The following is a 17009-nucleotide window of genomic DNA, read 5'->3' on the forward strand; positions in this document are numbered from 1 at the left end:
GAATTCACATTATATGTATATTGGTGCGCTACGCATATTAGTTATATTAGTAATACTGTTTGAGCTGTAGTTAGTTTAAGGCAATAATAAAGCTCACAGTAACACCCTACTTGTCGTTCTTTGTTTGTTTAAAATCAAGCAACTTAATTTCTTCTCCTAAATTTCAGAGTAAATTGCTGCTGTTCAATACACCACAATAATGAATAACGTTTGAAAATGGAAAACATGGAATCGAAATATTTGGTCGGGAATTCCCGATGAAATCCTACATGCTGGTGCTTGAATAGTTTAAGTGAACATTTCCGTATGAATAACGTCTGAAAAATGCAAAACATGGAATCGAAATATTTGGTCGGGAATTCCCGATGAAATCCTACATGCTGGTGCTTGAATAGTTTAAGCGAACACGTCCGTATAAATAACGTCTGAAAATGGAACACATGGAATCGAAATATTTGGTCGGGAATTCCCGATGAAACCCTACGTCATTTGGTGATCAAATTCGTACAGACTACACAAAATGTCATGTTTTGTTATACAAATGCCTTTATTTTGACCGCTGAAATACATTTTGGACCAAAACAGAAAAAAAGATTTTCCGTTTCTATTTTGGACAGTGATTTATGCAGTAAAATCATTCAATTTCCGCATAAACTTTCATGGTAATGACCTAAAGGCCTTTAATAAATAGGAATTTATTTTCTTTGTTCATTGGATTTTAATTTCATGGACTGACACACCAACGAAATCCGCGATTATAGGTCTACGAATATAAATGTTTTCACAGCATATGATCTGTCGCGTAACATGCACCATGCACCTTTTTTACCACCTCTCTTTCCTAAATATATACAACACATGAACATCCCAGTATCACATGTTTAAAGCAGAAAACTTCAAATTCTTTATACACGGATTTGCACTCAAAGCGATGCTTTCTACTAACGTCTAAGATTTGTCAGACCTTAGATATCGTATATAAATGTTATGGGAAAGCCATTGATACATGTAGTTAGATAGATAAACGGTATATACGTTTTAACTAACATTTTGCTTTTTGCATACAGGTCGTTAATATTACTATTGTTGTTCAAATGAAGTGAAGTTTTCATACACATACAACAACTTTAATCATTTTCATATAAATTCTTAGGAACCTACATGACATAGTTTGATTTAATACATACAAGTGTATAGTTGAAAAAGCTCACCAGTATATAATGCTAAATGTACTCATACATGTTTATATAGATTATGGGAAAACATATGTATCAACGTTATTAGTCAACTGAGTTTTAATTGTTTCAAATGTTGACATTTTTCCCCACATAGATTTGAACTAAAACTCCTGAAATAATAAACAGAGGAAACAAAACTGTTATGACACAACGGTTAAAACACGCATACTTCCACTATTTCCCAGGTGTTACAGAAAATTTAATTAGCATAAAGTAAATGGGTCTACATTATATTTATAATAATATTCAAAGTATGTATGAAATATATTGCAAATTTTACTGCCTATCTAATGGAAATACTAAACACGTTCTGTGAGGATATTTTCGTGCACTTATAAATACTACCTAGGTAGGATTAACTTGAGTATTATCTTATACTTTTGTAAAAGTCAATTTTACTGTAATTTTGAGTAAAGCTTATAAATGGTATTTATTGTTTACTTCGGCGAAGTCTGTTTGAGAATTTATATTAAAACAAGTAATGTTGCCGAAACTGTAGCTTATCGTCAATTTTAAGCGTCCCGTATTCTGTACATATATACAAAACATGAAGAGTCAACTAGTTCGCTATTACTTATAATATATCTTATTTTCAGTTAATAAAAAAGAATAAATTCCTTGTACCCTGTTCGAAGAAAATCTTGAACGATGATGATTTTTTTCCTTTTTCCCAGTTTGCATTTTTGCGAGAAAAACTGCACATATAAAGTTTAAATGCCGAACAAAGAATAAAGAAGAGGTAAATATACTTGAAGGTTCCTTTCAAGAATGCAAATATAGGGTACAGGTATTATAACTGTTCTGACTAGGTAATTATTTTCAAGTGCAAATCAAATCTACAAGAAGAACATTTGAAAGCTTAAAATGCAACTGGAGTTGATTGATTCTCTGAGATGACATGAAATCGGCCCACCCTCAAGAAATATGTAAAGATGACCTCTGATTTACAGTTACAATGAACGGACATAATGTCCCCGAATGTCATAAATAATTACAATGAATTTCTGTAAGGACCGTTCACTAGGTATGCATATTTATCAAGCATTTTAGTTCATGTCAAATACCATAAAGAGAGGACATTATGTATATTTGAGGTCGATTATAGGGTAACAACCAGTAACCTGAACGTTCGAGATACATATAAAATGCAGAGTCTGGTTCTTTAATTGGAAAGAACCAGCATTGGCCTCTTAGTATCGTGACAATTATGCTTTCTTTTCTTGCATGTTATGTCTTATGTATTACAGAAATGTCGTCTTACAGTTCCCAACTTGAGCATCTGATTGAAGATCTTGGCGGGTGTGGCCTCTTGCAGAAACTTCTCTGTACAATTATTCACACTTCCAGCACCGTTACTGTCTGGAGCATGCTGGCTATGTCATTTATTGGCTACGACTCTGACTTCACCTGTCACACACTCGACGTCAAGTTAACCACGCTGTCTACATTAAACCTGAGTGAACTTTCTACTCATCGTTTATGCTCGGTCGGACAGAATACGACATGTAGTTCGTACATATTTTCCAATAGCATGGATACAGTCGTATCAGAGGTATATTTAGTGGCATACATTTTGATCAACGTTCAAATTGTAAATTAACTGATTGTCTTTATTTAAATTTTTGTTTTTGTTTTGTATGGGGCATGGGGTATATTCAATGTATCTGTATAATTTAAGTTCGCTTAAGCTGGTTTTGGAGGACGCGAGGATGTTGCAGATTTTATTACATCTCATGAACAGACTCAGTCAACCCAAATTTGCTGTTATTTTGCTTGATTGTGTTTTATGTTTCGATAGGATTCTTCTCAAAGACTTCATTATTCGTATGCTCTTTTAAACATGCAGGCACATCTACGTTGCACCAGTTTACTTAAATACTGAAATTTGGGAGAAATATTAGTTTATAGCTTACACAGTTCTTTGTAAGATATCAATCTAAATGTTATTAGCATATGTGTTTGAAAAAAAATCTTAAATATACTACTAGTAGTTAGTATATAAACAAGTTGACATTTTTTGCGATATTTGAACACGGGTTATATGCTTTGAACAAATAATATGTTGGATTTCAACAAAATTCTAATTTCACAATTGCATTCCTCAGTACACATTGTATGAATGAGTTTATATTACATGTGTGATTATATCAGGAAAGCATGTAATACAAATGTCTTACGTAATCCGTTTTAGCTCACCTGGGCAATGCTCAGGTGAGTTATTGTGATCGCTCGATGTCCGGCGTCTGTCTGTCGTCTGTCTGTCTGTCTGTCGTCTGTCAACATTTAGCTTGTGTATGCGATAGAGGCTGAATTTTTCAATTGATCTTCATAAAATTTGGTCAGAATGATTGCCTTGATAAAATCTAGGTTAAATACGAATATGGGTCATCTAGGGTCAAAACGTAGGTCACTACGGTAGGTCAAATAAAATAAAAAAAAAAACTTTTGTATGCGATAGGTTGTATTTTTCAATTGATTTTCAAGAATTTGGTCAGAATGATTGCCTTGATAAATTAGGTAGAGTTCGAATATGGGTCATTTGGGGTCACAAATAGGTCACTAGGTCAAATCAAAGAAAAACCTTGTGGATGCGATAGAGGCTGTATTTTTCAATTGATCTTCATGAAATTTGGTCAGAATGATTGCCTTGATAAAATCTAGGTCAGGTTTGAATATGGGTCATCTGGGGTCAAAAACCTAGGTCACTAGGTCATATCAAAGAAAATACTTGTTTAAACTCAAGATACCACATTTTTGTCCAATCCTAATGAAAATTTGCCAGAATATTTGTTTCCATGAAATCGATAGGTCAAACATGTTTACACTGTTATGGTTTGTTTCTCAGGTGAGCGACCTAGGGTCATCTTGGCCTCTAGTTTAACACTTACGATGACACTTTGTATTTTATCTGTTATACTTACAGTGGAACCTTGTGTGTGACAGACAATGGACTGTGGCTTTCATTACATCAATTCAGATGGTAGGTGTTCTTCTAGGATCCATCATCGCTGGTCAGATGGCGGACTCGATTGGACGCAAACCAACCATGCTCACAGGGTTTACCACTATGGTTGTCTTCAATTTCGTTGGCTATTTTATGCAGTCATGGCAGACATATTCGGTTGTTCGCTTCTTCATTGGCATTGGAGTTGGAATTTGCTTTACAGTACAATTTCCGCTGATGATAGAATTTGTACCGCCGCTATGGCGACCATTAGTAGTGTGTATCCCTGCGGAGCCTCTCATATGTATTCTATATGCAGTTGTCGCATGGTGGTTACATGACTGGAAAAGAATACATCTGTTAAAGACACTCATCGGCACATTCTTTCTAATGATTCTATGGTAACTTAATTTAATTAAGCATGTTGGAATCAAATGTTTTTTTACATTTAGAATTTTATTAAAAAATGATGTTAGAAAACCCCAGGATGCACTTAGAAAATGCAGCTATTAGAAAGATGGGATAGTAGGGAAAAAAACACAAATTTCATGCTAGTTTCTTTGATAGTAGTCTAGAAGCATTCGGAAAACAATGCAATTGAAAAGGCATTTTCGCATATAGAATTTCTTTTTACAGTGAAGATGTTAATAAAAATTCTTTACTGTTAAAACAATCTCAGATGTTGTAAATTAAAATATTTTCTATAGTAGTTGAATAAATCTATATATATTGTTATGGAGAGCCCTCAATGTCAATTTGATTTTTTTAACATTTGGAAGAATATTACGAGCGAACATTTATATTATTAGATTAAATGTTTAAAAAAAATAGTTAGTCTGGCAGACCTATCAATTAACATAACATATGAGCTGCAATTCATTTAGCACATGAAACTTGTTTCCGTATTCCTTTCTCAAAGATTTCATATTAAGTCTTTACTGACACACTAAGTAATATTAAACTGTAGATACCTTTTTATTATGATACGTATCATTTCCATTTTAGTGCCATTTTGAAAGTGACAATAAACCACATCTTATCTCAACTCACAGGGGGAAATGCGGCACAAATAGTTTTTGTCACCATCTTATAAACGTTTAATCTGAAAGTATCATTTTTAACTGGTATTTACGTAATAAAATGAGATAGAATGTGTCCATATGTTGTAATTTACTTAATTAATCATGAATTTAACACTTAGACATTTTGTTTGAAACCTAATGCATAATCAAAATTTCTTTTTATTATTTATTCCAGCTTTGTTCCAGAAAGTTTCAGGTGGTTGGTTTCCAAGATGAAGTTTGAACAAGCTGACAGATCAATCGACTTCGTAGCAAATGTTAACAGGGTGCCTAAACCAGATTTGAAGAAAATATTCGATTCAGCGGCAACTGAAATAAATACACCATCAAACACCACTACTGTGTACACTGTCGCCACTTTATTGACGTCGAAAATTCTCCGAAATATTACTTTGCCTTTGTCAACACTTTGGCAAGTAAAATCTACCATTTTTCTGGAAACTACAGTAAATAGAATTGTCGAGAGTCCATGCATAATGTGTACTATTTTCCATACGTAAACCTAGTAAGATGATTACGTAAATGAGAACAGATGGCATCGATACTCATGTAATCATATCCGTTCTTTCCCGTCAACCTATATTGCGGGTCACCTATATGCATGTACAGGTCATAGGTATGATCTTTTGATTTGAGACGGTCTGACTGAATTGCTGTATACTTGAAGAAATACGACTTCAGGGTACTTTCGGAGTTCCAAGACACTTTTTCCTTTGGTTTTATCTAGAGATTCTACTTGCTGAAATTTAGGCAAAAAGACAAAAAAAGACAATACTACGGGTCTTCATCCAAAAACGTAGATGAACAAATATCATAGGCTGTATAGTCAGTCGGATGTGAATATCCCTATTTAATAAATAAATATTGTAATTAATATTAAGACATGATTTATTAAAAAGTGAATTTTTTCCATGATTATTTAAAAGGTGAAACTTTTTTTCCATGCTGCTAAAATGCAATATGCATGTTGAAGATTTTTAGATGTTAATTAGAAATACTTAACAAACTTGCCAAAATCTTGTTCTTACAATTATATCCTGGTAAGCTAGCTTTTCCAGACAAAAGCACAGACGCAAACATATAGCTATAATGATAAAATGCTGTATAACAAATGATATTACTTTCAAGGTTTTCTGTTAGTACTGCTTGGTTTAGTATGTCCCTTGGAATGGAGAGCATTTCTGTCAACATTTATCTGACCATATTCCTCATCAACCTGGTGGACATACCTGTACATTTAGTAGCCGGACCATTATTGAACAGGTAAATATAAGAATTTGTTGATGTGGTGTTGTCATAGCTGCCCATGGAATAGATTCATAATATTTAGCCTTCTTTGACATATTTCACGCATGAATTAAATGCACCTTGTATAATGAATATCAAAATTATGTTAAATAAAGACTCGTGTCCAACATTACGGATTCGTTTCATTATTATGGTTGCAGAGGAATTGTTAGGTTTTTTACAGGAAGAAGTTTAACGAATCCCTTATGAATTCAATCATTGGTGTCTTTTAAAGGCGGCACAAGAATATCACTATCTTCGCCTTGGGATTTTGTTTGCCGGCGGTCGCTGAATTCCTTCCCAGGTTGCCTTAAGTTAACTACAGCAAAATATTGTAATATAACCGAAATATCTGTTTATGTGTATCATACAGAGATACAACTGAAATTTGATGACAATGGACAAGAAAATTGTTAAACTTAAAACTTGCTTATTGCAATTCAATCATCCCCAAATAATATACCTGTACACTGCTTTTCAGACTCGGTAGAAAGAAGTTATGTTTCGTCTCATTTGGTCTGTCAGGCATACTGAGTTGCGTTTCTGGCATTTTGCAACATTTTGGTAAGAAATATATATGGTTTCTTTGATTGACCATTTCCTAAAAAGCATGATTTAGTTGTTAAGAATTAAATCTATCAAACAGAATTCTTAAGTCTGTGTGTTCAGTCTTAAAATCTGAATAATACTTAAATATGTTAGGGTCATATACAGTTGTCGCCTTTTAGCAAACACCGTACAGTACGTATGTTAACAATACTTTGCATTCGGCACGCGTATGTGTTGCTAGAATACAGTCTGTGTTTCAAAAAAAAGAGATGTTACATGGCAATTTGTAAACATAAATCAAACTTATGAACGGAATAAAGTAAATCCAAAAATGTTATTAGGTTTAGACATATCTATGAGAATAAATCATGCACTGTATGTCTTTTTCAATTAACAAATGCTTTGCAAAAAGCTTATGTGTTCCATTTCAGATCAGCTTCCAAGGTCTTCAGTGTCTCTCAAAGTTGCCAGTTTGGTCATTTCATTACTGGCAAAAATGGCTGTTTCAACGGCATACCTTGCTATTACTATCTTTACTACGGAATTATATCCCACTGTAGTGAGGTAAGATATTTGTGAGCCATGATTAAAGGGGAACAGTATTAACATGCAAAGTAGTGCATGTCTCAGGTGATCGTTTCTCGGAAGTATATTTGTAACTTTCAAGTACATCAAGTATACAAAAGTTTGTTAATTCTTACATTTACTATAGTAAGTTTTCACTATATATTATATTAAGTATGTTATATACCTTGTAACCATGGCAGTTTTTTTATTTGAACGAAACAATTTTATAAAGTTACTAGCTGCCAAATATTTGTAGAACTTTGCTTGCCTCTACCCCTTTTACTTTAACTTTTATCTTGGTCTAAAGTTAATGACCTGTGTACTGAACTGTTTGACATTTGTACAGAACTTAGAAGGAACACATAAACATTTAATCGTTTAATGATATTTCTATCTTTTTCTTAATTGTAGATGTAAAATAATACATGACATTGACGTCTGTGTGAAAGCTTACAGACTTGACATTCAGATTGAAAAGTACGCAAAAGCGAAGATGTTTTATAATTTGTAAATGTTTCAGATTCGTAAAAAACATCTCTCACGTGATTTAATTCTGCATCAACATTCAGTTTACGATATCAGTGTGTTTTTGTCTTTAAAAGTTATGTCAAAATAGTATGTATGTTATGACGCACATATGAATATACATGGCAAATGATTTGTTAAAAATGAACTAAATCCGCTTACATTCTAGAGACAAGGTTATGAATATGCCAGGTAAATGACACTCCGATATTATAAGGTTTTATAGCGCTCCTATGATAATTCATCTATTATTTGAACATAATTTCAATATTTTATTAACAATATAGTTGTATAAACACACTTAGTTCGACGAAAGTTTTGTCACGAATTCTAAACATCTGCTTCCTGATGAACATGCACACATTCAAATATTTTATAGTATAAGAGCGTATCTCGAGGGAGATTTCTATTACAGGGTTTAGTTGACGATAGCCTTAACTTATGCGCCACATGCAGTTATGATGCTGTAAACACTAACATATAAAATGACGTCTTGATTAAAACGTTAATAATAAGGTACTACACAATCACTTGTTAATCTGTTACAACAAATTTCAGGACAATAGGTTATGGTTTTCAGACAACAGTTGGAAGAATTGGTGCAATAGCAGCTCCATTGTTGATTTATCTTGTAAGTTCGTAGTCAAACGTTTCCCCTCTATAATAACTAATAATAAAATGGCTTTAACAAGGAAGTTAAATGGCACTGTTTAATTATGCTACACATGCTGACTACCTAGGCAGGTTCATTTAGAAGGAACCATGTGATCAACACATGATTTTTAAAATAATACATGACTATAAGAAGAGGAAAACATTCATTTCGTTAATTAAGTAAGTAACGTTGTCATCTATAGTACGCCTGTCGGCAAGAACGTTTCACATAATATGATCTTTTATGTCAACATTTGGCTCTACGTAATGGTGCTTTTGAAAATTACTTATCATCACTTTAATTTTAATGCACATGAATGACATATTATTGAAATGTCTTTAAGATAACGAAGGTTATTGAATTGCATGCTGTTGTAAATAAACAATCTTGTACGAGAAATCTGAATGCATCTGTTATATTTGACAGGATAAACTTTTTCCTGGACTGATGTATTTTACCTGTGGTGTTTTGATATTCCTGTCGGCTGGAACTATTGCGCGTCTGAAAGAAACAAAGGATGTGACACTGCCGGACTCCATATGAGATTCATCCAAAGAACCCAAATCCTTCAAGTGATATTTGATACTGATTAAGTGGTAGCAGAGATATTTTATATCTAAAATATTTGCGTAATCACGCAAATCGCCTACGATTCAAAACTTGTGTAAATGCAAACGCGCGGTGATTTATGCTTAAATGACATGTTTGTCATTATAATTTCATTATACAAAAGTGGTATATCTATGTGTGCATTTGTTTGACCATGAAAACTGAAGTACGAATATACGGATATTTTACGGCAATGATTTGTTTCAAGTATAAATCTGTCTAAACAACGAGTCAAGGTAAAAAAACTGCTATTTAAGACTTTACAGCACACAAAAAAAACATTAGAAATTGGATATACTTTGAATCTACATTTTCGCTTTTCTTAGATTGCAGTGACAGTCCCCGAGATAGTAAATCATACAAATACAAACTTTGAAAACAATGCAGCCACTAGTACATTAATAATCCTTTTTATTAGATCTTTGAGTATTAAATGAAATACATATGTCATCAAATGCAGATGAAAAAAGGTCAATATGGACCGCACTTCCACCCAACCCACACCAGCCGAAAAAATTCAGATAATTATTCTGAATATCCACTGTATCCATAGATCAGTGTTTTCTTCAAATGAAAATTAAACTTTAAGATATTAATATTTTCTAACAAGCTTTATTTAGTTACTCAATACTTTTCATTATTTCTTTCAAAAAATAATTCAGTCTTTAAAATTGTCTATAACCTTGATAAATTTGGGAAGCTTTACACAGCAAAGAGATTAATGAAAATATGTCTAGCAGTAGCGTGTTTTAATTTATTTAAACACGACGAAGAGGTTATATATACGCCCCGTGGTGTGAAACTAATTTGCACTAAATATGCAAAAATATGGGGACTCTTTCTTGGAGTTATAAAGTAGATAATAATATTTAAAGTGGTAAACGTAGTCACACCCTCACCTCTTTCGTAAAATACAGGTGATATCCAGGCTACGGTTATGCTTCTAATGGCTTCATTATGCCAATATGAGTGTTCTTGGAAAATGTTGTTATTGAATGGAAATACGTTTTATGTCATGAAAATTTTAATTTTCTGCAATATGAAGAATGTCAATGAGATGTCTTTAATTATATAAATATCAATATCTCAACTGTATTTGTCAAGGGTTATATTCCATTTGTATCATAGCTCGGTGTTTTTCTTGACAAATTTGGTGCAAGTAAATCGTATACACTGAGCGCTGGATGCGGTAGCTAAAAGTGTGCAGGTATTAAATACCCGTACGCTAGTTACCGCAGTGTTGGATAGGAAAGTATGCCAGCGTGTATGGGGGTGTCTCTAACAGCAGACAGTGACGTGCATTTTATTGATTTTCTGCGCTCGCATTGGTTTATTTTACCTGAGCTTTACACATTTGTAAAGCAAGGATTTTAAGTAGCCTACTCACTGAACTGCTATATATGGCAATGTGGAACGCCTACTGAACTACCATATATGGATGGCTATGATACAAAACAGAAAGAACATTAAAACTCTCGGGTAAACGATTTATACTAGGGGGCTACGCCCCCTCGTACAAATAGTTTACCCTCAAGTTTCAATGCTCTTTCTATTACATATACATCTTGTTTTTCTCACTTTCGTATATTAGTAAAATCGCCGTGACCTTCATATTAGAATAATTATGTCACTATATAAAAATGTTCAGTCATGTGTACGTATGTCAAGCTCTATGAAAATGTCAGAGCTTTTCAATGTCACTATCAGCTTAAAACAAGGTGAACCCTTGTCACCGATAATGTTTATCCTTTTTTGTAAATGATAAGTTGATAATCTTGATATGAATTCTTTGACTGAGAATGACTTAGATTTATTGTCAAAATGTCTAATTTTATTTGCAGACGATATTGTTTTATTCACAACTGACCCAAATAGTCTGCAAGCACAAATTGACAGGCTATGGCATTATTCTGTTAAATGGGGCTTAGAAATTAACATAGACAAGACTAAAATCTGTATTTTTGAGAAACGGAAATGCAATCATAACGTAGATTTTTCATAAATGATAAAAAGTTGAAATTGTTGACAGTTTTATTTTTCTAGAAATTAAATTTATAAGTACAGGAACTTTCAGAGAAGCTGTTAAGCTTCTACATGGTCAAGCTCTTAGAGCTTATTTTAGTCTCCTGTCCTTATATGATCGTGTGGACATGGATGTAAAACAAAACTGTCTTTATTTAATTCAATGGTCCTACCTGTTTTACTATATGGCGCAGAAGTTTGGGGTGTCTACAAGTTAAAAGAAATTGACAAGTTACATGTTCGGTTTTGTAAATACCTCTTGAGTGTTAAAAGTCAGACCCAAATTATGCGGTGTATGACGAATTAGGGTTACTACCTTTGTCTGTTGTTTGTAAAATAAGAGCAATTAAATTTTGGTTAAAGATCATGAAGAACCCGTATTCGGCTTTATATGACATATATCTTTACCAGTGTAGAACTATTAACGGTATTTGTTGGTCAAATCAAATTAACTCAGTTATAGATCACCTTGGTTACACTGATATACGCATGAACTTTGAAATTAATTTGAACTATTTCCCGTTGTTGAAAAACAAATTATATGATCAATTCATTCAAGAGTGGAGTGAAACTATAAATGCTATACCTAAATTGGAAAATTACTGTAAATATAAAATGTCATTCTGTTTTTAGGATTATATTTTGAAATTAAAAAATATTGATTTACGAAAAATGTTTACTTGCATGAGAATAAGCTCACATCAGCTGGAAATTGAGATGGGTAGATATAATAACATAGATAGAAGTGACAGACTATGTAAGATATGTAACCAAAATGTTGTGGAGTCAGAATATCATTTCATTCTTTGTTGTAGCAAATATACAGATATTAGCAAGAAGCACCTTGGTAATACACAATGGCCCACTATTCAGAAATTTAATAATTTAATGTCTACGAAAAATGCTAAGCTGCTTGTTAAGATAGCTAAGTTTATTAAAGAAAACACGCAATATAGAGTTAATACACTTAAAATAATACCACATAATTTCACGAAAATTGTTATATATATTTTGTTTGTTTAGATGTTTTCTAACATACTTTTGTAATCTATACGTTTGTTTATTGTATACATACACTTTTATTTTTTTGCACTATATATCTATACCTGTATTGTATTGTTTGTTAATATGTCATGTTCTTTTTATATTTTTTAATGGCCAAAGGCATGCATAATGCCAAATTTGCCGAATAAACCTTGAACCTTGAACCATATTCAGTTTGTTAAAGGTGTTTCAAACATAATTTAAAGGCTGCAAGTGCGTGTCCCTGTCTTAGTTACACAGTTTGTTAGTTTGCACCTCTGCACATTTTATTAAACACAGTATAAATGACTTTGTATATTGTCACTTTTATTCGCTTCGATGTGTGCTTTTATAGCACATGCGCAATCGACATTGGTTTCGCCACAACCTCTCTCTATTGATTTGGTTGTATTTTTAATGAATGAGAGGTAAAGGACTAATGACTTCAGACAAATTCACATACACTTTTCTATGTTGATTGATATGTAAAACATTTTAATCGCCCGGTTTCCAAACTCGCGACGTTTGGATTAAAATTCTTGAGCTTTCATACTAAGCCATCAAAGCAGGATTCAATTCCTTCAAAATAGAGACATTTCCCCCATTGGAAGGTATTAATTCATATTCTTGGTTTTCATAAATATTTGAAACAAACCAAGGAAGGAAACGCTCTCAAGTCATTGATGTTATTTCAAAACTGAACGAATTAAACAGGCATACTTCCACTTTTGCATAAAATTAATAGTATAGCATATAGGTCTGTAATCAATTGTCTCCCTTATCGGTGACGATATATTTCGATATCTCACTGCAAACAAACAAGTTTTCTTTTTATTTTATGCTTGTATGTGAAGATCAAGGAATCTTCTGTTAATTACATTATTAAATGTTCAAAAACGTCAATACTTCATGACGAAAGTCGGATTTATTTAGGATACTGCGTTACATATGATGCATCCGCTAAATTACCATGGACACTTAGGCAAATTGATATCGAATATTGGTGATTAGGTCCATGAAATCAACACGACGTCATTTTGTTTTAAAAGCAAAAACAGCATTTTAATATTTTGTTTAAAACATATATACAAACCGCGGCTAACAGACAGTTGCAAATGTCTAAGCATATTTGAAACTTTTCGGGTCAATACTGTCAGTTCGTTGAATAACAGTAAGCTTGCTTTGTTTACCACAAACACGCACGCTGAAGGTCACATTAAAAAAACCAACTCGAAAAACGTAAACAACTGAGGAATGTCCAAAAGTAAATCAGTCTGCAGAATTAAATATCTTCATGGACTTATGATAGATTCAATATAAATAGCTAGGAAGAGCTGCATAGCATAACGAATAGGGATGGAAGTTGGAACACAACTGGCTGGGATTATCAGGTATAGGAAAGTGGAATATTTACAGGTTATCTTGTACATTTATTCTCAAAACTGCAGTTTGGAATTAATTGGTTTATTTATAGCATGCATAAATTAAGGTCATTTGTGGGTTTCAGCCATTTTTGTTGACTTTGAGTTTTTGGCATTTTAAGAAAACTCAAAGTCAACAGAAATGACTGAAAGTTGCAACCGACCTTTATTTATGCATACCATATGTAAATCAATTAATTTCAAGCTGCGATTTTGTGTCTAAATATAATTTTAGCAGTTTTCAAACACTTGATCTGTAAATTAAAGTTATAGATTATCTGCAAATTTACAGATAATCTGTAAATATTCCACTTTCCTAGACCTGATTATTGGGGAAGTATCGTTACTTCGACGAAAATGCTGACATATTACGTAAAGTTGACTTGGAATAATATGTTGCACCTGTTATGGGAACATGGAACCGTAACTTTTTGCTGTACAATGTTTGCTAAAATATTTAACAGAGCGAAGGCCAATGATTATATAAAGGATGCATTCGACAGCTCTTTATTTCAATACACACTTAGCAATGAGCATTTGGCATATATTATTTTAACTATTACAATTTGTCATGACAATTACCGTTTGCCAGTCAATAACTGACACTAAGCATTTGGCAAATTGCATTTTCCATTAACGATTTGCCATTTAGCATTTGGCAATAAGCATGACGCATCAGCCTTCCATATGCATATAACATTTGGTATGTTGTATTAAGTATTAGTATTTCGCATTTTTGCAGTAAGTAATTGGCATTTATCATCAAATAATTGGCATTTAGCGTTACAACATTTGGCAATTAGCGTGGTGCACCGGCCTTCCATTTTAATATATATCATTTCGTTTACAAAACAGTTTGCATAATGCATTTGGCATTTGGCATCAATTTTTGCTCTTTAACGATTGGCAATTAGCATGGTGCACCGGTCTTCCATGCATACATGTATATGAACGTTAGCACCACCATTGAAGGTCAGTGAGCCATGCTAATTGCCAAATGTCAAATGCCATATATTTAATGCATAATATCACTTAATGCTAAATGCCAATTATTTCATGTTCATTTAATGCTAAATGCTACATATCAAATGTTGTATGCCATATATTTAATGCTAAATTTATGAATTACTGATTTCTATCTCTTATTTAATACAAATGTAACCTTATGAATGTAACTTGTAATTACTCGAATACATATAATATTCTATCAGCATGACTTGCAACAATAACATTTTCTGCCGGCTATAACAACATTGGACCGAATTGCTTACTCTTGCTTACTCTTAAAATGTTTAGAATGAGTTTTAATAGAGACAAACATATGTAACAAAGGCCAATGTCTATTTAAAGGATACATTCATACACGGATATATTCAAGTCTTTTTAATAGGAACTTAGCCATAAGCATTTAGCATTAATTGTTTCGCATTTCTCAATTAACAGTCAGGCATTTATCGTTTGACAAGCACCGTTTGACAGTCAATATTTTACATTCAGCATTTGGCAATAGCATGACGCACCGGCACTCCATACCACCACTTTGGTAGAACCGTTCTTCACACACTGGAAGTCTTTACTTCCAATATGGTACCGCTGAATTATGGAGAAAAGTCTGGTTGTATACAACGTAATTACTTATTAAAGTGATAGAACTATCAATTCTAAAATACTACATTTCGTAAACGAGAAACAGTAACAGGAAGAGAAACAGCATTATATGTTGAGCGTATGTATACAATACTGAATGCTAATAAAAGGCAGTGTCACCGAAAAACATAATCTATCCACATTTTGTTCAAAACTTTATTTCGCTAACATTGTATTTTTTTTCATATTATATACGTTAAATACTCCAAGCCGAAAGTTAACGAATTATTCCTTACCTTTATTGTCCATATGACATTGTATTGAAAAGGGAAGCGAATTAAAAACCTATATGGCATGTAATCCGCTGCATTAATGTTTCAAATGATGATAAATTGATGTATTAAAAATTTTAGATTTTTAATTGCATGCGTATTATAAAACATTTTCCAGCCAAAAACCAACCATAATTGTAATTAAGTCTAAACAATATTTTCTGATAAAAATAGGCACATTTTTGGTTCACAATTGAAAGCACGTGCTAATTACTAAACATGCACAAGCTGACCACAGACACTTGGGGTTCGGACCCCCACACACCCCATTTTCCTCCGCACCTGGTTAAGTTTAGCCAATATTTTTTAACATTTTACCATGTATTGAGCATAGGTGTAGATCATAAAACGCATTTTGTAACATTTCAGCGTGTTTTCTTTAATTTACTTTTTACCATCAATGCTCTCAATATTACAAGATTTGAAACATCGCACGAACAATGGGAACACTTGCTTGCGCTGGACCCTCACTTTGTGTAGCGCATGTCATAAATCGGGTACCAAAATTGATACTCTTAAGACTATGTTAAACCAGATAATCACTTCTTTATGTAAACAAACCTCGGCTATTGGGTATTGTTTCCCTAGTGTTCGCGCGATGTTTCAAATCTTGTAATATTGAGAGCATTGATGGTAAAAAAAATACATTTTTTAAAACACGCTGAAATGTTACAAAATGCGTTTTATGATCCTCACCTATGTTCAATACATGGTAAAATGCTAAAAAAATATAGGCTAAACTTAACCAGGGGCGGAGAAGAATTGGATGTGTGGGGGTCCGAACCCCAGGTGTCTGTGAAGCTGATGACAATTAAGAAATTCAAACCATGCATTTTTACCTCTAGGCATGAAAAAACATTCATAAATTATGGTCATTAATTTGAAAACGAAATTATGTAATGGTCCAACCAAGAAATGCCCTGGGCAAAGTGTGATTTTTTTGTACTGAATTTGTCACCAAACAAACGATTTTTAAGTAAAAAGAATCCAAAGGGAAAAGGATGTTGAGAAAGCTACTGCTGTAAAGATAACAATCTATGCTACCTGTATATATTCGTCGAAGTAATGAAAAACATCTGCAAATATGAGAAATGCAAAGAAAACTATTTTAGGACTGTTGGAAGCATGATTGTGTTATCCTGTATAGCATCCATTTAATTGATATACT

At 33.0% G+C, this 17009-nt stretch overlaps 2 protein-coding genes across 2 annotated transcripts; both read left to right on the forward strand.

Moving 5' to 3' along the window:
* Positions 1–2487: 2487 nt before the first annotated feature.
* On the forward strand, positions 2488–4587 carry LOC128552579 (organic cation transporter-like protein). Its single transcript, XM_053533633.1, has 2 exons — positions 2488–2790; positions 4162–4587. Exons 1-2 carry the CDS (start codon positions 2488–2490, stop codon positions 4585–4587), a joined length of 729 nt encoding a protein of 242 aa, XP_053389608.1.
* Positions 4588–4699: 112 nt separating this feature from the next.
* On the forward strand, positions 4700–9390 carry LOC128552578 (solute carrier family 22 member 21-like). Its single transcript, XM_053533632.1, has 8 exons — positions 4700–4707; positions 5440–5607; positions 6393–6527; positions 7033–7115; positions 7532–7664; positions 8079–8144; positions 8751–8823; positions 9274–9390. The coding sequence occupies exons 1-8, from the start codon at positions 4700–4702 to the stop codon at positions 9388–9390; spliced, it is 783 nt and encodes a 260-aa protein (XP_053389607.1).
* Positions 9391–17009: the final 7619 nt, after the last annotated feature.

The sequence above is a fragment of the Mercenaria mercenaria genome, unplaced genomic scaffold (genome assembly GCF_021730395.1).
Source record: "Mercenaria mercenaria strain notata unplaced genomic scaffold, MADL_Memer_1 contig_2924, whole genome shotgun sequence".
Classification (NCBI taxonomy): domain Eukaryota; kingdom Metazoa; phylum Mollusca; class Bivalvia; order Venerida; family Veneridae; genus Mercenaria; species Mercenaria mercenaria.